Raw genomic sequence first — 21,865 nt, 5'->3', positions numbered from 1 at the left:
TGCAGAGCGCGCGTTTTTCACCGGGTCAATCCCGCTCCTGAGACTTCAGATCGTCGCTTTCTTGGCCTTGCTTCGAGAGCTCCGCTGATTGCAGTATGCCAAACGGGCAGAAACCCGTCGCAGGTGACCCGTCTGTCCGACAGGCGGTCCCGGTGAACTCTAAAGTGTGGACTTACACGGGTTGTGCGATGATCCCGGCGTGATGCAGGCCGAGACGTCGGATCTGAACATGTGTGTCAAGCAAAAATAAAGTCGAGAAAGCGAAGCCGTCATAGCCGTTTGTTGTTAAATATGGCAGTCATGCTTCTTTGAACTAGTCCCCTAATCTTCATAGTTTTATAAGCCTCCGGTCTTTACGGGTTTATCCCACGACTAGCTGAACGCAACATTTCAAGGATCAAAGTCTCTTTCACCACCGCTTTGGGTGTTCCTCGCACAGACGATCTATCACTATGTCAACTCCAATCAAGCATGTTGCTCTTGCAGGTGTAAGTCAATTATCCCCCCTCGAGCGAATAAATGCTCTAGGTGTCACAAACTGACGAGGGTTGCAGGCGAACGGTTTCTTAGGACGTGTTCTTCTTGATGTCCTACAGAGGTCGAAATTATTTGAGCTCACTGTTCTCACTCGTGAGGGGTCTCGCCACGAATTCCCTGCTGGCGTTACAGTGAAGAAAGTCGACTACGAGTCAGTCCCCAGTCTCGAAGCTGCCCTCAGAGGACAAGACGCTCTTGTTTCAGCCTTGGCATTCGACGTAATCCATATTCAGAGGAACGTTGTCGATGCAGCTTTCAACGCCGGCATACGAAGAATGATTCCATCCGAGTACGGTAATGACACCATGAACCCCAAGCTAGCCGTCATACCCATCTACCAGCCCAAGATTGCAATTCGCAAGTACCTCGATGAAAAGGTAGCTGCAAGGCCATCATTCTCGTACACCATCATCATGAATGTCTCCTTCTTGGCGCCTGGGTACGCACTTGACTTTCTTGTGGATGTCAAGGGCAAGAAAGCTCACATCAAGGATGGCGGCAATGTCAAATTCTGTGCAACGACCATGCCGCATATCGGACAAGCCGTCATTGGCATCCTCACTCATCTCGAGGAGACAGCAAACCGTCCGGTAAAGATTAGCAGTGTTGAGACGACACAAAATGAGATCGTTGAGATTTCCAAAAGCATTGATCCAACAGGGGAATGGGAAGTCAAGCATTCGAGAACTGAGGACTTGGAGAAGATCGCTCACAAGAGATGGAGCAAGGGGGACCACAGTGAAGAAGTGGTTGAAATGTTCATTAACCGTGCTTTCATTGGCACAGAGGCTGGTTATTTCCCTGTGACTGACAACAAGCTGCTCGGCATTAAACCGATAGGCAGAGAGGGGCTAGAGCAGATTATCAAGACTGCTATCAAAGGTTGAGGTTGGTCATCGTGCACTCAAGATAGTTGGGCTCTAAACCGAATCGTTATCTGATTTGGCAATGAGCATTGAATTGGTCAAGCAGAGTTCAGAACAAAATCCTCAACCATATTTCAGTCGTGCGTTCTGATTCAGAAATACTGGTTCGAGACCAAGATTGATTACTTCGTAGCAGCATTTGATACATGCGATACTCAGCATCTGTTATTATTACATTGTGATTAAGAAGTATGGCCATCCATACGCATTACCCTTCCCGTCCAACAATGTCATTCAGGCCTCGAGCACCTCCCGAAACTCCCACTCTCTATTGACTTGAGACATAATTCCTGGCATTTACGTTGATTTTTGCAAGCTGAGAGAGCCGGCTTGTACAAGTCTCCTGGCGCTGCTTGGTGGGCTTGACGCCCCAGCTTCCTCCAAACCACCGGTCTCAACGTAGGGCGGTGGCATATCCGTTTCACTTTCAACTGGTCGAATCTGGGTAGTAGACGACGAAACTGGCCGCCTCGGACTGACAGGCGTTGGCGGTGCTCTCGCCGCCGCCGGCCGCTCTGGGGCTTGAGCACCGCGGTCCATCAACGACTTGATGGTCTCCGGGTTCTGAAGTAATCTTGCCAACGCCAACGGCTTGATCTGACCCATCATGTTGACATCTGCGCCGTGGGCAAGGACTGCTTGTAGAATTGCGTGGTTTTCTGACTGAAGCGCTTCGAGCAAGGGTGTTCTGCCCTTGGTATCTGCTTCGTTCGGGTTCGCTCCGTGTAGGAGAAGAACTTTTATGTCCTCTTGTCTATTCTGATCAATGGCGTAGAGTAGAAATGTTGTATCCTTGACTTTCTTGTTTGGATTGCCGCCGTGAGCAAGGAACATGCGCAGAAGATCGGTGTTGCCGAGAGTGATAACCATGCTCATAATGGATTCTCCCCAATTATCGACTTGATTTGGGTTGGCCCCTCGTGCCAGAAGCGATTTGACGAGCTCAATCTTGATTCCTTCCTCCATATCTTTGTTTTGCAGCAAGGTCCATAATATACCTTTGCCCATCAACCCTGTGGCATTCGGATCGGCGCCTCGGGATAGCAAAGTCTTGACAAGATCATACTTCTTTTTGTGAAGGGCGGAAATAATCATCGTACTGCCTGTGAGGTCCATGGTGTTTGGGTCCGCGCCATGCTCTAGTAAGAACGTGACAATGTCCATCCGGTTCTGGCCTAAAGCCATATGTAGTGCAGGCTGCCCGCTGATATCTCTAGCATTGACGTCGGCACCATATTCTTTCAGGAGCTTTATGTGTGGAAGGCTACCGCTGAGTATGGCGTGAATAAAGATGGTCCGGCCACTAATAGCAGCTGTGTTGGCGTCGCAGCCTCGTCGCAAGAAGAGTCTGATGATATCCAGCTGGCCGCTGTTTGCCACCTCGATGAAGTACGGCTGTCCAGACCACGAACGCTCTTTCATCTCGAAACCATGATTGATGAGATATTCTGCGATTGGCACAAAACCGCATTCGGCAGCATGGAATAATGGGGGCTTCTTCTTGCCACTGCAAGAGTCTTTGGTTGATCGATCAGCTCCATTTTTGACGAGAAACTCGACAGCTGGTCTCTGATTGGCTCTGATGGCACAAATGAGCGGCGTGTATCCTTCTTCGTTCTGGCCGTTAACATTGACTCCTTCCGAGACGAAGCCTTTGAGGTGTCCCACGTCGCCGCTTTTGGCGGCCTGGCACATGGCGATGACCATGGGTTCTGGTTTGGCGCGTAGGCCAGCGGTCATCGCTTTGAAAGAGCTTGAGATTGAGGAGAAGAATTGGCCGGATGCCTTGCTTTTCCCCTTGTTGGCTTTACCAGACGTGTAGTCTGGGGGTGGCTCCTCGGCTTGAACGTCCACAAATTCTTCGGCGAAGGCTGCGATATCTATGGCAGATTGGCCAGCTTCGTCTGAGGGTCCCAGAATGTCACTACGGGTTAGAACAATTTGAGACGCCTCTACTGCCGATTCTAACATTCCATGCCCGTCAGGAGACGAGAGTCTTGCATCCTGCTGAGCGACAGTTGACCTAGGTGAATGAATCAGTACCACGTACCTAGCCATAAGGAGCGTAGATATCCTAAAAACTTACATATGCGCTACGGAGACAAATTGTGCGAACAAGCGAGTATTCGTCAAATGATAGGTCTCGTACTGCAGAATCACATCGGAGTTGAGGCTCGTCACGTTTGCTGGGTCGAGTCTATGTATCTGCTTGTCTAAGACTGCCGCGGCATCTGCGCAAGGCTGAATAGCGATAGCCAGAGCATTTCGCAGACCGGGCGATATGGCTGAGGAGTCATTGAGCGACCTTCTGAGCTGCTCAGTCGTGTCTCTAAACTGATCGAGTTTTGCCGAAACCGAAATCAAGTGTTGCGCTGCTGTGCTCCCAGGATCGATGGCCTTCAACAGACTGTCGAGCTCAGCGGACGTGGAAACAATTCGGTGAGTGATGTCATCACAACTCGTGGTTACCGCAGCGGAGGAGAATCCCGCCATTATCAAGCTCGATGTATTATCTTCAACTGAAGACGGAGTTTCGATGGAGTGTTAATCACGCCTACAATCTGCTATTGCTCTTGGCGCTGGTCATGGTCGTTGGGGGGGTGATTTATGGTTAAATCTAGAGGCAGGGGGTTGCCTGACCCCGCCGATAATCAGCCAAATGGTGGGATGATGCTACGAACAGTCAGATGCCAAGTCTTGGTTGGATACTCAGCCATCTTGCTAGGCAGGAATCCTGCGCCGCACTCTGGCAAGTTTGGTAGCTCAGCCGCAGGATTCGGCCGACCCAATCAGGGCCAGAGAACGGGCTAGCGGTGTTGAGACGCGCGTTCGGAACACGACACCCGCATGCTGTGGCTTGGTAAGGTTGACAAGAGGCCTCTTCGATCGAATTCGTTACAGGAAGCAGTCAACTCGTTCTGCCTTCTAATGGATAAAGCTTGGAAAACAATTGGACGGAGGAGCATCGAATGTGGAAAACACGTGTGACGTGAGTGACAAAGCTAACGACTTTTGTATCCGTAGGGCTGGCTACCTTGGTCCTACTAGCTTAAGACTAGGCTTTTCCGTGAGACCCAGCTAGAAAACCAAAGTTTGTTGCTCAACTTCGACCAACTAACAGGATCTCAACCCAACTGATGAACCCGCGGACCGCGACAGATTTCCGGTTAGCAAATCTGTCATGAGATCGTACGATCAGTGGATTCATCAATTATCGTCTGTGACTCAGTCGGAAGAGCGTTGGTCTCATATCATTACCTAAGTGGTATGACTAGGCTTGAAGCTTGAAACATCCAAAGGTCGCAAGTTCGAGCCTTGCCAGGGACAGTTGCTTTTGCTCAGTCCTTCTTTTTGCACTTTGGCTGTAACGGAGTCGATGACTTGGGTCAGTTATCTTATGCGTCTTCTTCACTCCAGACTGTGGTACTTCTTGAACCCTTGTCGCGCCATAAAGGCATGCTCATGACATCACATCATCTTATAGGCTGATTGCTGATCTTATGTGAAATTTGGAGGCTCATGCGTCATGGCGGCAGTGGTGCCCTGAAGTCTACATGTGGGTAGTATTACAAGATTTATAAAATATCATTATGCTGAAGAGCTATCTGGGCCAAAAGGCCCCTCCAAGTTTGATCTAGCCAAACTTCTTATCCTCGCTGACCCAATCCGGTGATGATGGGCCTGAGTACCGAGGCGGCGGTAATTCTACTCGCGATATTTGAAGTGCGTCGTCGATCTGCCTCGGCATTCCGTGATGAGCTGGTGCTGGTTGCGCTGGTTGTGCTTGCATTTGAGCCGGCGTCGATTGTATTGAACGCGAAGGCGGTTGCACCACCGGCTGAGCCTGGCCGACTGGTGTCGAGTCTGCCTCTACGGCTTGTATTTGATCTCCCGGCAATTCAAAGACGGGAGAGTATGTATTATTTGAGGGATGTGAAGGGTGAGGTGCGGGAACCGGAGCGGCTGCCATCTCAGCGGCATGCGCGTTCCAGGTTCCACCATGTGGTGACGGTTCGGGACCCCTGGATGAGTTCGGACGGTACTGAGAGACGGGCGAAACTCCCCACGTTCCCGTCGCCCCATCTCCGTTGGCGACTGGTGACGGCCAGGTTCCTGCTTGTTGTCCGTAGTGCCCAGGAGAGTTGTTGTTCTGCCAATGCTGGGGACTTTGTGGCCCTTGTTGCTGACGGTTCCATCCTGGAGTGCCCACTGCCATGTTCATCGTGTTTGCCGTATCAGGTCGTCTGTCGTTCACGCCGTGATATGCCGTCGTTGCCTGCCCTTGCGGTGGTGAGGCCGACATCGTGGTGAGACTTGTCGCACTAGATAAGGCTGCGAATTTTCCACCGGTTCCGACCTGCCCCTTTCTCTCCTTGCGTTGCTTCCGCCGCCTGTAGCAGAAGAATGCCAACACGCCCAATAGGATTGCTAGTCCGCCTGCAAGTCCTGCCGCGAGAGCAGTGTGGCTAGGTCCCTCATCGCCGGTGGTAGCTTGGTCCCCCTCGGCGTTGCTTCCTTGCTTTCCACTCGCCGCCCCAGTCGATACTGTCTCAACTCCCCTCGTCACCGTGACTGTGACTCCTCCTGGCGCAACGCTCTTGTACGTCGTGAGAGATGTCGTTGTCGATGTTGTTGAAGATGCTGGTATTTCGGTCGGCGGTGCGGTCGTGGAGGTATATAGTGTTGTGCTGCTCTGAGAAGTAGATGAAGAAGAGGCTGTTGACTTGGTTTCGTCGTCGTCTTCGGGGTCTAGGAATTGTGCCTGCGAAATGCCCAATGGTGTTTTTGAATCCGTGCAGGAGGTCAGAAGCATCTCGTAAACATCGTCTAGCTTGTCTTTTGCCTCTTTTTTCACGCATTTTGACGTCGCCAACACAAAGTTTCCGCCATTCCCGCACAGACATGTGTTCATCTCCGTCACCGTATCACCGGTACACCCGGACGCTGCAGCGGCTGAGTCAAGACATGATCTCGCTGCTGCTGGGTACGCTGAGAAATCATTGGTGAATGTGGCATGAGTTATCGACGCGAGATATGATATGAGTATCGTCGAAGAAGTCGGGACAATTCGATTTCGATGTCTCGGAGACATCTTCGCCCCGTGATCGGTCGACGTACGATCGCGTCGGAAATCGTGTTTGTTTTTCTTGTTTGTTTTCTCTAGCAGGGCAGCGCCTTAGCCGAATCCGTTCTCAACATTGGTTTCCTTTTCGATATGTCCAACACATTCAATGCGTTCACCGGGCGGGATATCGGGGTTCAAAAGCGGTCGATTTTGGGATGAGGAAGATTTTTAGGTAACTGTGGAGGAGGGGATGGGGGACAACACTACTTGAAAGGGGACAAGTTCGAACGACAGCGCGTCGCTGGAGATGGCACGGTTCACTTGGACCTTGGTATTGATAAAGATCCTTGAACTCCAGTTCTCCTCCTCGGGGCCCAAAGGAGACAGGACCCGGAGGCTCGGCCACTGCGGGATTAGGGGCACTTTTGACCCAGTGGTCAGAGGGACCAACCTGGCTCGTCCGCAGCACTGTTGACGTATGTCGTGATCACTCGTCCGCGGTCTTTTAGCCAGGGGAACTCGATATTGTGTGGGGCAGCATGAGACCCGAGTCCCGGTTGAAACCTTCACCCTGGTTGAGATACGAGTCAGGCACCAAGGGGAGATTGGTTGCTGGCCAGGGGCAGAGCTGTGAGTGGTTCCACTTGCCGGTTATTAGAGTTTGATTTTACTTTATGCGTTGGTTGCTGATCGTCTTGCGTAGATTGCAGTGCGCCTGTAGTGCGCCGTTGTGCCTACTTCACAATGCGATTGTGAACGGCTTGCAGTTATCAAGATTGTTGGCTTTGCCCTGCCTTATATGATGTATCAGGCCTGGAGTGATTAGACTTGCCGAAGCCGCGAGAGGCCCCTTGGCGTCATCCCGGGACGTCAAGCCCGCCCTAGAGAACTAACAGGACAATGTCCAGGCGAACGACGAGCCCTGAACAACTGAGCCTCTAAGCCAAGAGCTCTCCCACAAGCCGAGAGTGCCGACCGGGGTCCCACGGCGTTGCCGGCGCCCACGGGTCGCCGACGGAGCGGTGGTGCCGACGAGATACGAGCATCCCCTGACTCTAAGCCGCCATTCCCCAGATCTTAAACATGATGGCATCCGCTCGTTCTCGCGCTCGATTGCCTATTGACAATTGACGTAAACTCAATGGTTCAGTATCACCATCATCTAGGTACTAATACCATCTAGGTCCTCGAACGCGTATGACTGGCCCTGAACCGCGTCAAGCTGCTCACGCGTCGGATCATCGCTACCACGGTGATACCACCTAGTCCACGCAAGCGGCAACTTCCACCGGTTAGCCGGTGACGATGCGGTGAACGCAAGCTTTTCGCCCAGAGAACAACCAACGAACCGTGCTTCGGCCCACCCTATTGCCAACGGTTTTGTGGGGTATTCCCTGGAATCTTCGAAAGTCATGCCCTAAGCGGCATCTCGGCCGTATTTTGGGGCCATTTTCCACCACGCTCCAAAATGAAATTGACCAGCCTGGGGGTCGAACCCAGAATCTCCTGATAACATATTGAATCGTAGTCAGACGCCTTGCCATTGGGCCAACCGGCCATTGTCATAAACGACTTGCGGTTGAGGTGTGGTTTCTGGCTCAGAGTAAGGCTCAAGTTGTGCTCTCGTCAAGGCACAGGTTCGCGGTTTCGTTTAGTTGTCATCTGAGGAATTGCAAGAGTTGATCAGTGAGTTGGACACAACACAGACCACTCAAAGTTTATCTCTTCGTCCGGTTTTGTCTCCGATCTCAACTAGGATGGTCCATTTTGAGTATCGGACGGAAAGCTTGCTTTTGCAACTTCGCCTTCGCTTACTCACCCATAGTTTCATATCGAAGTCAATAGCCCATTATGACTGAGAAGTTCTATATTGAAAGTCTAGAAGACAGTAGCTGCAGTGCCCTCGCGTCTCGCTTTCCGTGTTCTGCCGACTCAAAAACCCACCCGGTGGGCCAGATGCTTTGTCTGAATAGAACTGTATCTGCATGGTATGCTTGCAAATCCGGTTCAGACTTTGGGTCAGAATGATTCCTGCCCCAACTACATCAACTCAATTACTTCTTTGCGCCATGATAGGTGGACCAGCCGTTGTCGGTAAATCGTTACTTGAGATGAGTTATGTTGTCAGGGAAAAGTCCGTACCAAGATCAATCTTCCGCTGCCTATGTCAGAGAACGTTAAAACGCGGTACTGCCGGTCATTACAGAACTGGGGAGTCCTTTCTCGGCTAGAAAGTCATGAACGAGGCTCAACAGCCCAACATTAATCCCTTCAATGTCTCCGTGAGAACTTCTTCCACTGCGTTGTGATGGGATAAGGAAGGGTTTTACTAACCTTTGAGTCCCATGACGGAGAGAGAAACGGGAAAGTATTCTTTTCGCCCGGAAACTTGAGACTGAGATTCACATTGACTGACTATGTTGCTCCATTAGAATGCTTCGAACTATCATTGGTCATTTTACGGTCGACTCTTACCGGGCAAAATCTGGTTTGTCACACCTGTTAACGAAGCGTGAAGATTGGAGTCGAAGCCCTCAAAGCCTCGATTCTCGGGCACGCTAAAGTTTTAGTTAGCCAAGGTTACTACACTGGTAGTCATTCACATCTCTTACGGCAAGTATTCATCCCGGTAGTCCAATTTGTATCGAGGGACAATCATAATGGTCTTCTCGTCGTTGAGCAAATGTTCAAGAAACTAAGTGTTGTGGAGCAATACTTCATCCACAGCCTCCTGCCAACGATCTTGGCTTATTAACTTGCCTTTATCCCTGAGACAGGACCGTCAGCGCGTATGGCACGAGATTGTGAAATCTGATCTTACCATAGGTACTGTGTGACTTTGCACATGTAAGGATCCGCCTTGAATTTTTCCTGGTATTCCGACCTGAAATTTGCAAGGTAGGTCCAGAACTCGCGGTACATCAAGGTCATAAAAGTCTAGACAGGTCCACTCAGCCGATGAACTACTCCAAGAGCATCAAGAGTGCACTAGGATTCTATCAACTCGCCTCATTGAATGTGCCGAAGAAGCCCTTTTCAGCGCTAGGGGGCTTCGTAGCTTTCCAAGTCTCTTCCATGGACATGTCGACTTTGTCTGCTCCAAACCATTCAGTGAGGGACAACACCAAGTCCTCAGCAATCGGTTGGACACCGGAATGGTCGGATCAGTACTCCCGTGGGAACAACACACGTTTCGGCCTCAGAGTCTGCAGCGTCGTCAGTCCAGGCGACATCAATGGCGTTCGTAGTGCTCACCTCAGCTTTGGAGGAGTTTTGGGGCCAATGACGACCGAACTCATGCATTTTGCGGATATCTCTTCCTAGGAAACCGGGAGCGTGAAATATCCTAGCCGTCTCATCAATCTCGTGTCTTTTGGACATGAACATAAAGGCTTACCCGCCAGGAAGAACCACGTCTGGAGTCTGGAGTTGGCCTCCCGTCATGTGAAGGGCGGAAAGCGAACACGCCGTGAGCGATCGCAGGGTCTCGAATGCTCCCACCAGCTTGTTCATCAACTTACTTGGCTTCCAGCAGAGTACTGAACAATGCAGAATGTTCTAGCTTACCATCTGTACCCAAAGTGGTATCAAGCCACGGGTATGCTGCTAGGCTTGAAGCTGATCCGGTGCTGCTCCCAATCCCAGCGAGATATCCATCACCACGGACATTCATGGGATCAAAGTAGTCGCACCAGTCGCCAATAACCTCTTGGCTCCCTCCAAACTCAACAGTCTTGGTCTTGCCAACAATGACCCCTCCAAGGTCGATGACACGCTGTACATCATCGGAAGAAGCACTTGAAGGTCCATGCAGCCTACGGTAACCCCGATTTCCACATCCCGTATGAACTTCTTTGAGGTCAAACAAGTCTTTGACTGCAACTCTCAGTCCAGCAAACGGCGTATGATCAGCTTTAGAAGAGTTGATCCTCGAAGGAACTGCAACACAGAGCGACGATGCCCCAAATGCAGCGGCGTTCAACGTTTGATACCTTTGATTATGTTAATCCCGCGGTGACAAAAGAGATAGGGGAATGGGGGGCTGCGTAAAGTGATGCTCGGCCGGCCTACTTACGTTTGAGGATCTTCTTGACTTGGTATCGTGCTCAAAACAAAAAATTCGGTATCGTCGGAGAAGAGGCGACAAGGGCCGAAGATTCCACTATTGGAGAAAAAATAGGGTCCTGGAGGGATACGTTCGCTGCCGATTATGTGGAAGAGATATTGGTAATCCTACGATGCGAGGAGCTGCAAGACAGATTCTCCAATCTCTAACTGGTTTGAGAGAATGCAGATGTGCTTCAGAAAGGCTTCACAGAATTCCTCGTCGCTCTGCACCCACGAGACATGGGCTCTGCAAGATCATCTCTCAAATTGGATGTACCACTGATAACGAAACATGACAAGGTGCTGATATTAGGTGAGTCGGTGGGCTGCGTCTTGTACTGGTACCCATTTTGTCAGAAAGGCTTTCAGTTACAGGCTAGGTGCTATGATTGTTGTAGGTATCGTCCAGACTTACATTAGGCTGGCCCCGGATGACGAATGCCTTCGTACCAAGCTCGATGACTGTCTTTATCCGCACCACAGCTGGACTCGGAGAAGAAGTCGCACTTTGGTGACAGCGGATTTGTGCTTCGCGGGTGGGCGGGAAATAATCAAGGAGGGGGGCGTGAGTTGACGGGCTGCTGTTACTAGCACCAAATTCGGGGTCGTTGACTGGTGCCAGGACCGGGACCTTACGAACCAACATCGTGAATAGCCCTGCGCTTGGGAATGGGAAATGTCTTGAGAGAAACTTTAGTCGGGGCAGCTTCCACCTTATAGCTCAGGCTGGCAGATCTTCCGATTTTTGATCCTTGCCTCGATTTCCTTTGAGGTCGTAAAGCCACCTACCGCACTTCGTCTGGACTGGGGCACCAATAAGACATCCAATTGGCGAGGTTGGTGTTGCAAGGGATCAACCACTCAGCTTTTGACAAACTTCTGTGGGCTGTCGTATATTTGGGCAAACAAAAGCCGGGTTACGTGATCTGAATCTCCTCCGTCTTTGTCCTGGGGTTGTAAGTAGAAATCTGTATCTCAAAATGAACCGACTTGACATCCCTACGCAGCCTCTCAGGCTTCCCACGCATAGGAACGTTGCTTTAGGCTAATGAAGTATACATTCAGTCGGGTTATGTTCATTCTTATATTTTGTGAGTCTGTCAACGATCTTTACTTTTCCAGACTTGATGCCATGACTTGAGCCTTGAAGCACGGAGTGCTTGGTAAGCATCGAATATTTCGAGGATCAGTCCCTCCATTTCATTATTTTACATGAACTCCGGGAAAAGTGTAAGAGCCAAAGATTTCTAATCCTTGAAGACACATCGAGAGTAGTCACTCTCGTCACGGGTACCCAGGTTCTCCTTCGGCAGATATCTCATAATAGCACCCTCAGAAGCGCCGTCAAACGCACAGAAACGGTGAGTTATCCTCCATTCACCTTCTCTCTTTTCCAAGTTGTCAACATAACGCACCAAGAAGGTAGTCCACTTCTCCTCCTGTCCAACTCCGACGATCGTTGTAGCGGTGCAGTACGTCTCGGCATGCGCCTTGCGACCATCTTCCTCAATCTCAATGAGAGATTGACCGATCTGGTGATGGGCGGTCTTGATTGAATTAGAGCCCATTGAGTCGAAGAAGTCTTTGGCTGGGCCGTTGTAGGTCCCGTGGTTATCTGTGGCATCTTCGTGGTAGACGGACTGGACGACGTTGCGAATCAGGCGATCTGCTCCACGAGCGAACCGGTAGATGACGGTTCGGATCTTATCCTTGTCTATAATAGTCTGGACTGCGCGGGGGAGGGAGGTCATGTCGACAGGAAGTACTATATTTGTAGCTTCAACTTGTTTGAGTTATCAAAAAACGACACTACCTGAAGTAGGCAGGTGGAAAAGAGGAAATTGCGGAAATAAAAATTCGCTCGCGCTGTTGCCGGTATAATTAGGCTTGATTCAATGCTTTCGGATGATACAGTCAGTAAGAGGCTACATGTGCTTTATATCTACAGAAATAGAGTTGATGAAGCTTCAGGGATGCCATCTCGAGTGAAGAGTAATTGTCTCATCCGCACGGGTTCATTACAGTCCGCGAAGGCGGCGGACTTTGGGTACGAATACGAAGCACGGCAGCCATCACATTGGCACTAGGCTTTACAATGAAAGCGAACCCGATATGTTGCATTCTTCAACTTGCGGAGTTTCAAGACGGCTATATGGTTCGTTGAACTCAATATCCTCGGCAACTTCAACCACGAAAATGATCAAGGGTCAAAGCCTTACAATCGTCTTAGAGCTGAGTGAGTGAGTAGGTTCGTCGCCCCAAAATCACAACTAAGTATTCGATAGTGGAAATCTTGAGAATTTGTATTATGCGAGCGAGACGCAATTCTCTCAATCAACTCTAATTTGCTAATCACGATTCTGAACTTTGACAGAGTTGCTAGTCGGGAGAGACAGGATTTGAGGGCGGCATATCAGCCACTGTGGCTGTCAGCCACAATGTTGACCAGAAAGACAAATCGTCAATCCGGCGAAAGCGGCGAAAGCGGCGCCCGTGTGCCTAGGATCAATACCCGCCATCTCTTCGAGGACATCTCATCAGCTACCTTACACCTATTGAATCGCGCCTCCAATCACATATGTACCCATGATTGAAAGGGCCGTGCCGTGGAAAGTATACATGTACTCGGTGCGAAAGCGCTCGGACAATGACAATGCCTCCCGGACGGCCCCGTCTCGACCTGGAGCCCTTCAAGGATGAAATCATTGCGGCGTTCAACCGGCGCGAGACGGTCGAGAGCATGTTAAAGGGCCTCGCCGCAAAGGGATACGAAGTCAACGGCAAGACATTCCAGCGCCGGCTCCGAGAATGGGGCCTATATCGATATTCCAAGACGCCCAACAAGAAGAATGGGCGAAATGGCACAGCCGAAGCAGCAGCAGCAGCAGCAGCCGCCGTAGGTCAGTCAAGCTTCAGCGCGCGAGCAAGCGCACCGCCGGCAGCGGCAGAGAGCACGGCGCGGGACAGCAGCGCAGCGCAAACCCCAGCATCGAGCGCGACAGCACCCGTCACAAAACCCCTCTTGCAGCCTATCATGCAACATGGAGAGAGGCCCGGCTCCGTAAGTTCTTGAACTCTCCATTCCCAATAGGGTAACTGTAACAGTTGAGAAGCACCAAGTGGGCTGCATGACGGTTGGGACCCAGCCGGTGTGGGATGGGATTGGGGGGGGGGGGGGGGATGCATTCTCGTTAGGGAATTATTAAGAGCACAATAGCGCCGCTTTCGCTCGCCGAGAACACGGAAGGGGAAGAATTGCTATCTAATAACTTGATTGCTTCTTCAGTTGCAGGACAGAGACGACGACGACTCATCAGAAAGCATTCCGTCAGCAGCCTCATCGCCAAAAGCACCGCGAAACAACTCTTCACTCTTCAACACATATCTCGAAAGGTTAAGACCGCTTCCGCAAGCTTCAGCGCCCCAACCAAACATGTCTCAAAAAGTCTGGACCCGCCGACACCCCGCAGGCTTCGGCTTGGAGAAGTCACTCGCTGCCGTCCGCGACCCTGCCGCCGCTCCGACTCCGATCCCTTCGCCGCCTCGCGACGTAAGTTTTACCCTAGAGCAACATAAGCCAGCACAACGACAATGAGGCTGTAGCAAACTCTAATAAGCTTGCAGGTCGAGGTGATTCAACAAGAGTGTGATTCCATCACCTTTCAGTCCTTCACGTATGAGGATGCATTTGAACTAGGACATCTCCTTCATGCCCGACTTCTCCCCTTCGCCCTCGTCAACAAGAAGCCCACAGTCATCTCGATTGCACTGGCAAACAGCCAACAGGTGCTCTTCCAGACGGCCGTCGGATCCGGCTCTCTTCCCGACAACGAGACGTGGGTGCAGCGCAAGCGTAACGCCGTGCTCCGATGGGGCTGCAGCACCTGGCTACTTCACAACAAGCTGGGCGGCGATGAGCAGCTCTTTGCCTCGAAGTTTGGTATGGGCACGGAACAGGCTGGAAAGTACGCCATCCACGGTGGCGGCGTGCCCATCCGTGTGCAAGGAGTTGAGGGCGTTGTGGCTGTTGTGGTTGTCAGTGGTCTGAAACAGGATGAGGATCACGGTGTGATTGTTGATGTTATCAAGACTCATTACCAATGATTGCAAAGAAAACCCAGCGACAATGGGAATGATTGAGAGATATTCAGAACTAGTTTCAATAATTCTAGAGGCGACGAGACTCGTCTATCATGTCGGGTCGAGATGCATGAACTACATACGACGTGGAATCGTAAAATTACAAATCGACGGCTTCTCTTCATTGTAGGTAACATCCACTATGGGCTTCGCCGGAGTCCCTATACTCAGCTTCAGTCCTCGCTCAGCTGCTACTTTATTTCGAAATCATTCATAGGCGGATACAAGCGGAATGGTCGGACAGATATATCGTCGCTGCCCCTCGGGAAAGAATGTTCATAAGCAAGTATGTACGGACCCATCTAGCAACTGGCATAATAAAAGACCTTCATTGAATTATTCATCGATGCGGTAAAACGAAAAGAATTAGAAACAGAGCTCTAGTGGAACTCAAAATCCACAGACTTCCAGTCAATGTCTTCGTTCATCATGCGTTTTCCTTCTTCCTCCTCCGGTCCCCAGGTGCAAAGTCCAACCCGCATGTAAGGAACGTCCGCCCATTCGCTACCATCACTGCCTGAATTGGCTGGCTGATTTGCGGGACGAAGCAGCACAGCTATGCTCTCAGGGATATTCAAAAGTTCTCCTCGAGTTGAATCAATGTCTCCAACATGGAATACCCATAAGTCGCGGAGAACCAATGGCAAATTAGCTTTCTGAGGAAACAGCCAACCGAACCCCGGTAAATCGAACCGCGACAAGTAGCCGTTGAGGTTTAGATGCTCTTGTGTGAATCCGGCATCTGTCATGATTCTGATACGGTCGTAGTCGTGGTCCACGTCTTTGAATTCTGCGTATTCAGACGTGTCTGTCTCCTTGAGGAATTGAACAAGTTTATCTTGCACTTCAAGGGCATCGGTCAAGCGGCAGACTCGACCGCGTGCCCTCATGACATCTTGTCCTTGGAGATAAGATCGAGCTTTCACCACGTAACCTCTTGGCGATCTAAAGTTGGCCGGAACAACCGAGTTCTCCGTGATGCGCCAGCTTAGTGACTCGGCAGGCTTTTCTGTGTGAACAAACAGCTGGCTGAGAACGGGATTCTTGTTGACTATTGCCAAGGCAAATTCTTGGACGAGATCTGCCAGGGAAGGGTTATCATGCGGCCGAATGACCTTTCCCACACGCAGGTTGTAGGCTTGCATAATACCATAGATGCGGTCTACCGGTCTCGAGGTCTGCCTAGACCATGCCATGCTGTAAGGGATGTTGGGGTTCGATGTAGGCAACTTATACATGCCGGAACGGATAAGGAGTGATTGCGTCTTTTCGATCTTGGTCTTCATGTCTACTTCCCAGTCGCTTAAGTCGTAGCCCATCTGTTCGTGGGATTCAAGGCCTCGTAGTATATTGACGACATCCAAGTAGATGTTGTTGCAAAAATTGACGAACATTGCAAGATATGCTTGATACTTTCTGCCGTCATCGGACGTGATCCAAACACATGGAAGCCCTTCTGCGCTCAAAATCACAGCATCATTGCGCAACACGGCCTCCTGCAAGGTCCACAGAGATGAAAACCAGGGATCGTTGAGTACGGTTTGCAGTCCAGAACTAATACGGTCGATAGTCTCGCGTACGGCCGTCATCCTGTACTCCTGGTGGCGAACGTCTTCCCAGGTCATGTACGAGGGCATGAGCTGGTTTTCTAATGTGCTGAAGGTGCTGAAAGTGATGGATTCCAATTGGCCGTCGTTCATGTCGTGAAAAGCCTTCGTGAGACTCTCCTGTGTTGCCTCGCACAGCCAAACATGCACCTTGACTGCTTTGTCGAAAATAGCGACCTGGTGACCGACTTCTTCCGCGTTCATGATCTCGTCTTCTTGATCTATGCAAGCGATATCAACCCATGCCCATTCAACGTCCTCAAACGCCATGGAATCAACAACGGCCCGGAACGAGTCTACCGTGAAGTGAGACTCTCTTATTGAGGGTATCTTCCACGGGACGCCCTTCACCGGCAATGCAGGGACGGCATGGTCGTCATGCCTGATTTTCCAGCGGCCCCAAGTGTAAGTGAGGATGCTGTACTTTGGCTTCTCCGTTATTCCATAGACGTTGCGCTCGTCTCTCAGGACTGATGTCAGTGTTGGTATGTGTAATAGTCGCCGGGGCCAGTAGTCATCGGCGTTTTCTGAGGCAGTTAACCGCGGCCAGAAGTCGTCGATGTCCTCCAAGGCAGTTAACTTTTCCTAAATGTCATACATGTCAATGACTATTGTGTTTCATGATTTAAGAATCCGTCGCCGAGCTGCACTTACCATACCGGTAGAGTATTATTGACTGGGAGTGATGTATTCCCGATGTCGGCGTACTTTATCAACAATCCCCAATAGGTATTGTGTAGCAAAGCTGTGAGGCTCTCGGCGAGGCAGAAATCTTCCCAAAAGCGCTTCACTGAACGAAGAGGAATACCAAAGTCCCAAATGAGGCATAATTACGTTGCGAAGAACGTCAGACGTAAGCAGCAATGACCTGCAGTACTTATTACACTTCATATGCGTCAAGCCCCACGGCTCGCTCCTGGGACGAATGAGCAGACAAATCTGACATGCAGACCAGGGTCTGGTGCAGGACGCGGTATCACATCAGCTTCTCCAAATGTCAGTAAAGCAAGCCAACCTCACTGAGCTTCAACTCTTGCTTTGAATAAGAGAAGGATTCAAGTTGAGCACACCGAAAATCTTCCATATTAAAAGGCGGGTTGAAGTCCACTCAATAGCCCTTCCAGCTCTTCTTTTCTCTTGCCCCATCAAACATACCCAAGATTCCCTCATCGTGACCGCATTTTAGGTAGTGATAACAACATCGAGAAAATGTCAGCAACATCATCAGCCCTCGGCGCAGTCTTGGGTTACCTAGGCGCCGAAGTCGCGGGCATAAGCCTCTTCGAACGCCTCTTATGGCCGGAACGCTTCTACAACGCCGTTGACGCCATCGCGCTCATCCGCCTGGCCCTCTTCATGCCCATGGGCGGGCCCCTCCACCGAGCAGCCCTCGAGACGCTGGATAAGTTCCGCGATCACGGCCTGTACAAGGGTCGCCGGCGGGGCGACATGCTCGGTACCACCTTCTTCTCCGACAAAGCCAGCGTCCATTACCTCCACAAGACGGCAACCACACTCGAAGGTCGGAAGCTACCACGGGCCGTGCGGAATGGCTTCTGGATTGAGGTTTTGAAGCATGTTGACGGTCGCATCGGTCTGGGCGGGTCTTGGACCGGGGCCGGTCCGGCGCCGGTGCCGGATACTGTGCGACTGAAGGAGGGAGGTGAGGCACCGGCAGACACGATCAGGACTACAAGGCGGATATACCGTCTTGATCTGGAATTCCAATCCAGTCAAGGAAGCGAAGCGTCTCCACAACTGAAGGCATTTAACGAAAACTTCGGGTTCAGAACATTGCTAGGTATTGTTGTATCGGAGCTATCCTCAATCCTGCTTGCAGTCGCTGCAGGAATCTGGTCAACCCAAAGTAGAGACGGACATGACGCCCCAGCAAAATGGTTCATCGGCTTCCTTTGCATCCCTCTCTTCCTGAAGCTTTTTGCCGCGGTGGCGCGCGTTCGCCGAGAGAGCGTGATACACGACGAAGGCTCACCCGAATCGTCGACCCTAAACGTGACAGCTCCATCTTCACCAGCAGCCGAAGCTCCAATCACTAAGAAGGACCCAACACCCGCCTCCCCAGATCACCACCAGGAAACAGAAATCTTCGAGGTCGAGGTCCCCTCCATCGGCTTCCTCCTCATCTCTACCCCCTCCCCTGCCTCCCAAGCAAGCTTCCAGTTCTTCCGCCACTACGGCCACCCAATCCGCGACAGCGCCCTCGACCGCGCAAGGGAGGTAGCCAGCATAGTGACGGTGTACGCCTTTGTCCTCTATTTCCCCGCGGGACTGCTACTGCTGTCGTGGATGAACGAGTCTATGCAGTACCTCTGGCTGGGTCAGCAGCTGTGGAGCGTCTTGGTCATGCATCTTGTGCGTCTTTTCGGGTGGGAGGGCACTTCGCGGACGGAGGAGGCGGTGGCGGCTGCGCTCGTGAAGGACTTCAGGGTTGTATTGGCTGGCCAGAAGGCGTGTGTTGAGGCTACGCTGCGGATGGAGGAGGTTACGTCGGTTAGGGAGGGTAGGAAGAGGGTGCAAGAGATGCTAGAAGGACTTTAAGATTGTGGTTTTGGTTTCAATGACCGTGGAAACACTTGGGCAAAGTGAAACGCGCATATATACACCGTCCCATTTTCAGCCTTCGTTCACATTGGAGAAGGAACGTTGCAACTCTTCTAAGTATACGAGCTCGCGCCATATATCCTACCATCTCAATCGGCTGATGACTTGTGCAAGACACAGAGACTGTGCAGCCTCTACAACACCTTCCAATCGACTTTTGAAGTCGGAGGAAGAGACTCATTCTTCAAAAAGAATTGACCAATCTTGTTGAGATAGTGTTTCCCAAACATGGACAAAGGTAACTTCTCCAGCAATACGCCGTGTACGAGGCCCAAGTCCTCATGGAGCGCAACCGCATAGATCCGCCGCGACCCATTACTCAAGTCCTTTAGCGTCGCCAGCATATCCTGAACATTCGCCGTGTATCTCTTTGATGTATTGTCCGCTATCACGTCGTCCTGAGGTAAAAAGCAGTCAACGTTGCCCGATAACTTGCGCGGCCCCGGCTTATCATCCGATGTCAAGGCGATGCCCACCGCGCGCATAGAAACGCTCGCGTCCTCATTGATAAGCCAATCTGCCACTGTCTCGTGATCTTGACGATCAAGGTAGGTATGATCCGAGGATCCCGAGATACCGGCATACCAGCCCGTGGTCTTGGACACGGGTAGCATGGTCCCACCAGATTCGTTCCGCTTCAGGACCCGTCGCATTTCGTTGGCCGTGCCCGTGGAACGAACGAGATTCCTGGCCATGCTTTGGTAAAAGATTGCTCCAAACTTCCGCGAACATTCGCGGAGGAAAGCGAGGGGGTATGTTCCGTAGACCATGGGCTCCGCTGGGGCAGGCTTGCTGGTAGACTTTGAAGCCTCCAGCTTCTCGACGTACCAGTCCGTCACGCTCACGGCAGACATGATGGCTGGAGCGCGGCTGGATGAGCAGTGTCGAAGGTTCGCATTTGTGAGGATGGTTGTGGGTGAGCCGGCGGTGAGAGCGTTGTCAAGCCGGGTCATTATGCAGAGTTGGTAGAGGTCCCTCACTGCACTTGGAAACGTCCGGTCGCTGGCGCTGTCTTGAATGGTCTTCCTGTTTGGATCATTCACGAGTTTCACATCGTACTGAAAGGGCTCGCTGAAGGAGGTTTCGATGGGTTCTGGCAGCATGTTGAAATCTCGAGTGTCTCTGAGAATCACCATGAGGGTTCTCAACGAGATTGCCGTCCCGCTCCGATCTTCCAGCCTGGTCCAGGTGCGAGTATACAGCTGGATTTCAGGGCAGAGAATGCATTCTTGCAAAGTCCATAGTGAGGACATCCAAAAGGTTGGCTCGCCTGCCGTAAGATCGTCAACAAGATCGAATAGATCCTCCATTCCCTCACGGCGCTTTTTCTTTAGCAGCTCCATCGCCACTGTGGCCCCCTGTGTTGCTTCGGCTGTTCTGTCCTTGATTGCGTCGGTGTCACGGTTCGACAAGATTGACTGCGACTTGAGACTCATCCAGTCTAATGCGGCTAGCACGCCATGCCAGGACTCGACGTCGTTGATCCAGGCGATGCAGTGGCTCGATCCCTTGAAAATTGACGCCTGATTCGCAATCTCCTGAGCAGCCCTCGGATCGCTCTTGTCCTGCGGAATGCAGAACAAATCGAACCAGATATAGCGGTAGCCAAGTTCCTTGAGCTGTCCGGGAAGATCGCGTACATCATAAATGGTGTTTTCTGGGACCAGCCACGGTACTCCGGGAACAGTTGTGTCGGTTCGTGTTCGCCAGCGGCCCCATGTGTGGCTGATACATACGTATGGAGGGCATTCGGGCAGCTCCTCCACGGTAACTGTCTGTTGACTTTCGTTGTCCCAGAGATAGTACGGGTTGATGCTCGCTTGGGCAGCGGTGATTCTCTGGTGTTCCGCATCGTTCTGAACAACGGTAGGATATGGGGTTTGTTCACCGGCAGGAGAATGGCTTGGATGTAGCACTGGATAGGAAAGTTTTTGAATGGTCGCGATACAAGAAGATCGATACCGGGCATGCTGAAGTCTAGAAAGCTTCATATGGCAGAGAAAAGGCTCCCAAAACATCGGACTGAATTCGAAGAGGAAGAGCCTGAATAGATGCGAGTGGTAGAGGGAGGTGTCTGTCTTGACTTCGCTGGCGATGCGACGAAGATTGTATCCATCGGAAGGATCTGATATCGTCCAAAACGGTCGGTTCTTTTCTAGACGCGTAGAGGTGGCACGCAATAGCTCTTCGTTGCAGTAGGCCGCTTTCCACCAGTATCGGAGAAGGTCAAACGATCTTCTTTGAGCAGGCGAAAGTGAGCGGCAGAACTCGGGCTCATCTCGAATCAAGCGTTGGATTTCCTCCCAGTCATCGAGGAGCGAGGCCCAGCCGTGCAGCCTCTTATGGCCATCGAAGTCTGGCCCTCCCTTGTATCTGGCTAGATGAACCCACAGCGGGCATACCGGCCACAGCCTAGGTTCGAGGGGCTTGAAGTGCAAGTTCTTCATGGCCAACAATGCCTTCCGGCTTTGGTCAACTGAGTCCTGCCATTCTAGTCGCGGTGCTCCCTCGGTCAGGCGTCTCTTTTCCAGGTCATCGTATGCGGCCCATCGAGGGGGAACTAGAGACTCCCACTCAGGGGAGAAGACGTAGGCAGTGCAAATATCGTTGTCGGTCTGTTCGCTGGACCATTCCTCGTGCCATTCGGTGAGTTTGGCGGTAATGTCGGTGTTTGATGACCCCATTGCTGCTGCTACGTCTCGGTCAGAGTGTGTCTGCAAAGATTCTTGACTTGTTCGTCTATACCTATCGTCAATTGGAATCGATGTTGCCGTCGTTGACTGGGCTAAGTTCAATTGCTGTCGTTCGAATGAGGGATTTTCAGTCCTCTTTTGTTCAAGACATTGGGTTATGAGGCACGA

General features: G+C 51.4%; 11 protein-coding genes and 1 non-coding gene across 12 annotated transcripts; 4 read left to right on the top strand and 8 right to left on the bottom strand.

The window, feature by feature from the left end:
• Window positions 1-452: 452 nt before the first annotated feature.
• Window positions 453-1,424, top strand: CLUP02_05092 (uncharacterized protein; the record flags this gene model as incomplete). Its single annotated transcript, XM_049284101.1, has 2 exons — window positions 453-488; window positions 597-1,424. 2 exons carry the CDS (start codon window positions 453-455, stop codon window positions 1,422-1,424), a joined length of 864 nt encoding a protein of 287 aa, XP_049141244.1.
• A 336-nt stretch (window positions 1,425-1,760) lies between these two features.
• Window positions 1,761-3,956, bottom strand: CLUP02_05091 (uncharacterized protein; the record flags this gene model as incomplete). Its single annotated transcript, XM_049284100.1, has 2 exons — window positions 1,761-3,486; window positions 3,550-3,956. The coding sequence occupies 2 exons, from the start codon at window positions 3,954-3,956 to the stop codon at window positions 1,761-1,763; spliced, it is 2,133 nt and encodes a 710-aa protein (XP_049141243.1).
• A 1,141-nt stretch (window positions 3,957-5,097) lies between these two features.
• On the bottom strand, window positions 5,098-6,555 carry CLUP02_05090 (uncharacterized protein; the record flags this gene model as incomplete). Its single annotated transcript, XM_049284099.1, has 1 exon — window positions 5,098-6,555. The coding sequence occupies one exon, from the start codon at window positions 6,553-6,555 to the stop codon at window positions 5,098-5,100; it is 1,458 nt and encodes a 485-aa protein (XP_049141242.1).
• A 201-nt stretch (window positions 6,556-6,756) lies between these two features.
• On the bottom strand, window positions 6,757-7,574 carry CLUP02_05089 (uncharacterized protein; the record flags this gene model as incomplete). The annotated part of the gene is made up of 5 exons (XM_049284098.1): window positions 6,757-6,950; window positions 6,980-7,046; window positions 7,099-7,156; window positions 7,272-7,417; window positions 7,488-7,574. 5 exons carry the CDS (start codon window positions 7,572-7,574, stop codon window positions 6,757-6,759), a joined length of 552 nt encoding a protein of 183 aa, XP_049141241.1.
• A 116-nt stretch (window positions 7,575-7,690) lies between these two features.
• Window positions 7,691-11,663, bottom strand: CLUP02_05088 (glutamyl-tRNA(Gln) amidotransferase; the record flags this gene model as incomplete). Its single annotated transcript, XM_049284097.1, has 21 exons — window positions 7,691-7,893; window positions 7,986-8,150; window positions 8,282-8,338; window positions 8,416-8,568; window positions 8,671-8,686; window positions 8,733-8,797; window positions 8,863-8,943; window positions 9,004-9,086; window positions 9,141-9,223; window positions 9,350-9,465; window positions 9,533-9,622; window positions 9,678-9,874; window positions 9,926-10,067; window positions 10,096-10,520; window positions 10,604-10,690; window positions 10,766-10,799; window positions 10,871-10,973; window positions 11,051-11,247; window positions 11,276-11,370; window positions 11,425-11,514; window positions 11,557-11,663. 21 exons carry the CDS (start codon window positions 11,661-11,663, stop codon window positions 7,691-7,693), a joined length of 2,589 nt encoding a protein of 862 aa, XP_049141240.1.
• Window positions 8,004-8,086, bottom strand: CLUP02_tRNA076. Its single transcript has one exon. It is a non-coding gene; the product is annotated as a tRNA-Arg (tRNA).
• A 219-nt stretch (window positions 11,664-11,882) lies between the features above and the next one.
• CLUP02_05087 (uncharacterized protein) lies at window positions 11,883-12,386 on the bottom strand (the record flags this gene model as incomplete). Its single annotated transcript, XM_049284096.1, has 1 exon — window positions 11,883-12,386. The coding sequence occupies one exon, from the start codon at window positions 12,384-12,386 to the stop codon at window positions 11,883-11,885; it is 504 nt and encodes a 167-aa protein (XP_049141239.1).
• A 144-nt stretch (window positions 12,387-12,530) lies between these two features.
• CLUP02_05086 (uncharacterized protein) lies at window positions 12,531-13,229 on the top strand (the record flags this gene model as incomplete). The annotated part of the gene is made up of 4 exons (XM_049284095.1): window positions 12,531-12,552; window positions 12,607-12,682; window positions 12,773-12,871; window positions 13,010-13,229. 4 exons carry the CDS (start codon window positions 12,531-12,533, stop codon window positions 13,227-13,229), a joined length of 417 nt encoding a protein of 138 aa, XP_049141238.1.
• Window positions 13,230-13,282: 53 nt separating this feature from the next.
• Window positions 13,283-14,739, top strand: CLUP02_05085 (uncharacterized protein; the record flags this gene model as incomplete). The annotated part of the gene is made up of 3 exons (XM_049284094.1): window positions 13,283-13,696; window positions 13,922-14,185; window positions 14,260-14,739. 3 exons carry the CDS (start codon window positions 13,283-13,285, stop codon window positions 14,737-14,739), a joined length of 1,158 nt encoding a protein of 385 aa, XP_049141237.1.
• Window positions 14,740-15,155: 416 nt separating this feature from the next.
• On the bottom strand, window positions 15,156-17,039 carry CLUP02_05084 (uncharacterized protein; the record flags this gene model as incomplete). Its single annotated transcript, XM_049284093.1, has 2 exons — window positions 15,156-16,967; window positions 17,037-17,039. 2 exons carry the CDS (start codon window positions 17,037-17,039, stop codon window positions 15,156-15,158), a joined length of 1,815 nt encoding a protein of 604 aa, XP_049141236.1.
• A 552-nt stretch (window positions 17,040-17,591) lies between these two features.
• Window positions 17,592-18,941, top strand: CLUP02_05083 (uncharacterized protein; the record flags this gene model as incomplete). Its single annotated transcript, XM_049284092.1, has 1 exon — window positions 17,592-18,941. One exon carries the CDS (start codon window positions 17,592-17,594, stop codon window positions 18,939-18,941), a length of 1,350 nt encoding a protein of 449 aa, XP_049141235.1.
• A 197-nt stretch (window positions 18,942-19,138) lies between these two features.
• Window positions 19,139-21,688, bottom strand: CLUP02_05082 (uncharacterized protein; the record flags this gene model as incomplete). Its single annotated transcript, XM_049284091.1, has 1 exon — window positions 19,139-21,688. One exon carries the CDS (start codon window positions 21,686-21,688, stop codon window positions 19,139-19,141), a length of 2,550 nt encoding a protein of 849 aa, XP_049141234.1.
• Between the last annotated feature and the right edge of the window lie 177 nt (window positions 21,689-21,865).

Source organism: Colletotrichum lupini, chromosome 3, assembly GCF_023278565.1.
Source record: "Colletotrichum lupini chromosome 3, complete sequence".
NCBI classification, from domain to species: Eukaryota; Fungi; Ascomycota; class Sordariomycetes; order Glomerellales; family Glomerellaceae; genus Colletotrichum; species Colletotrichum lupini.
The sequence above is the reverse complement of the archived record's forward strand: the minus strand, read 5'-3'. Positions and strand labels throughout refer to the sequence as shown.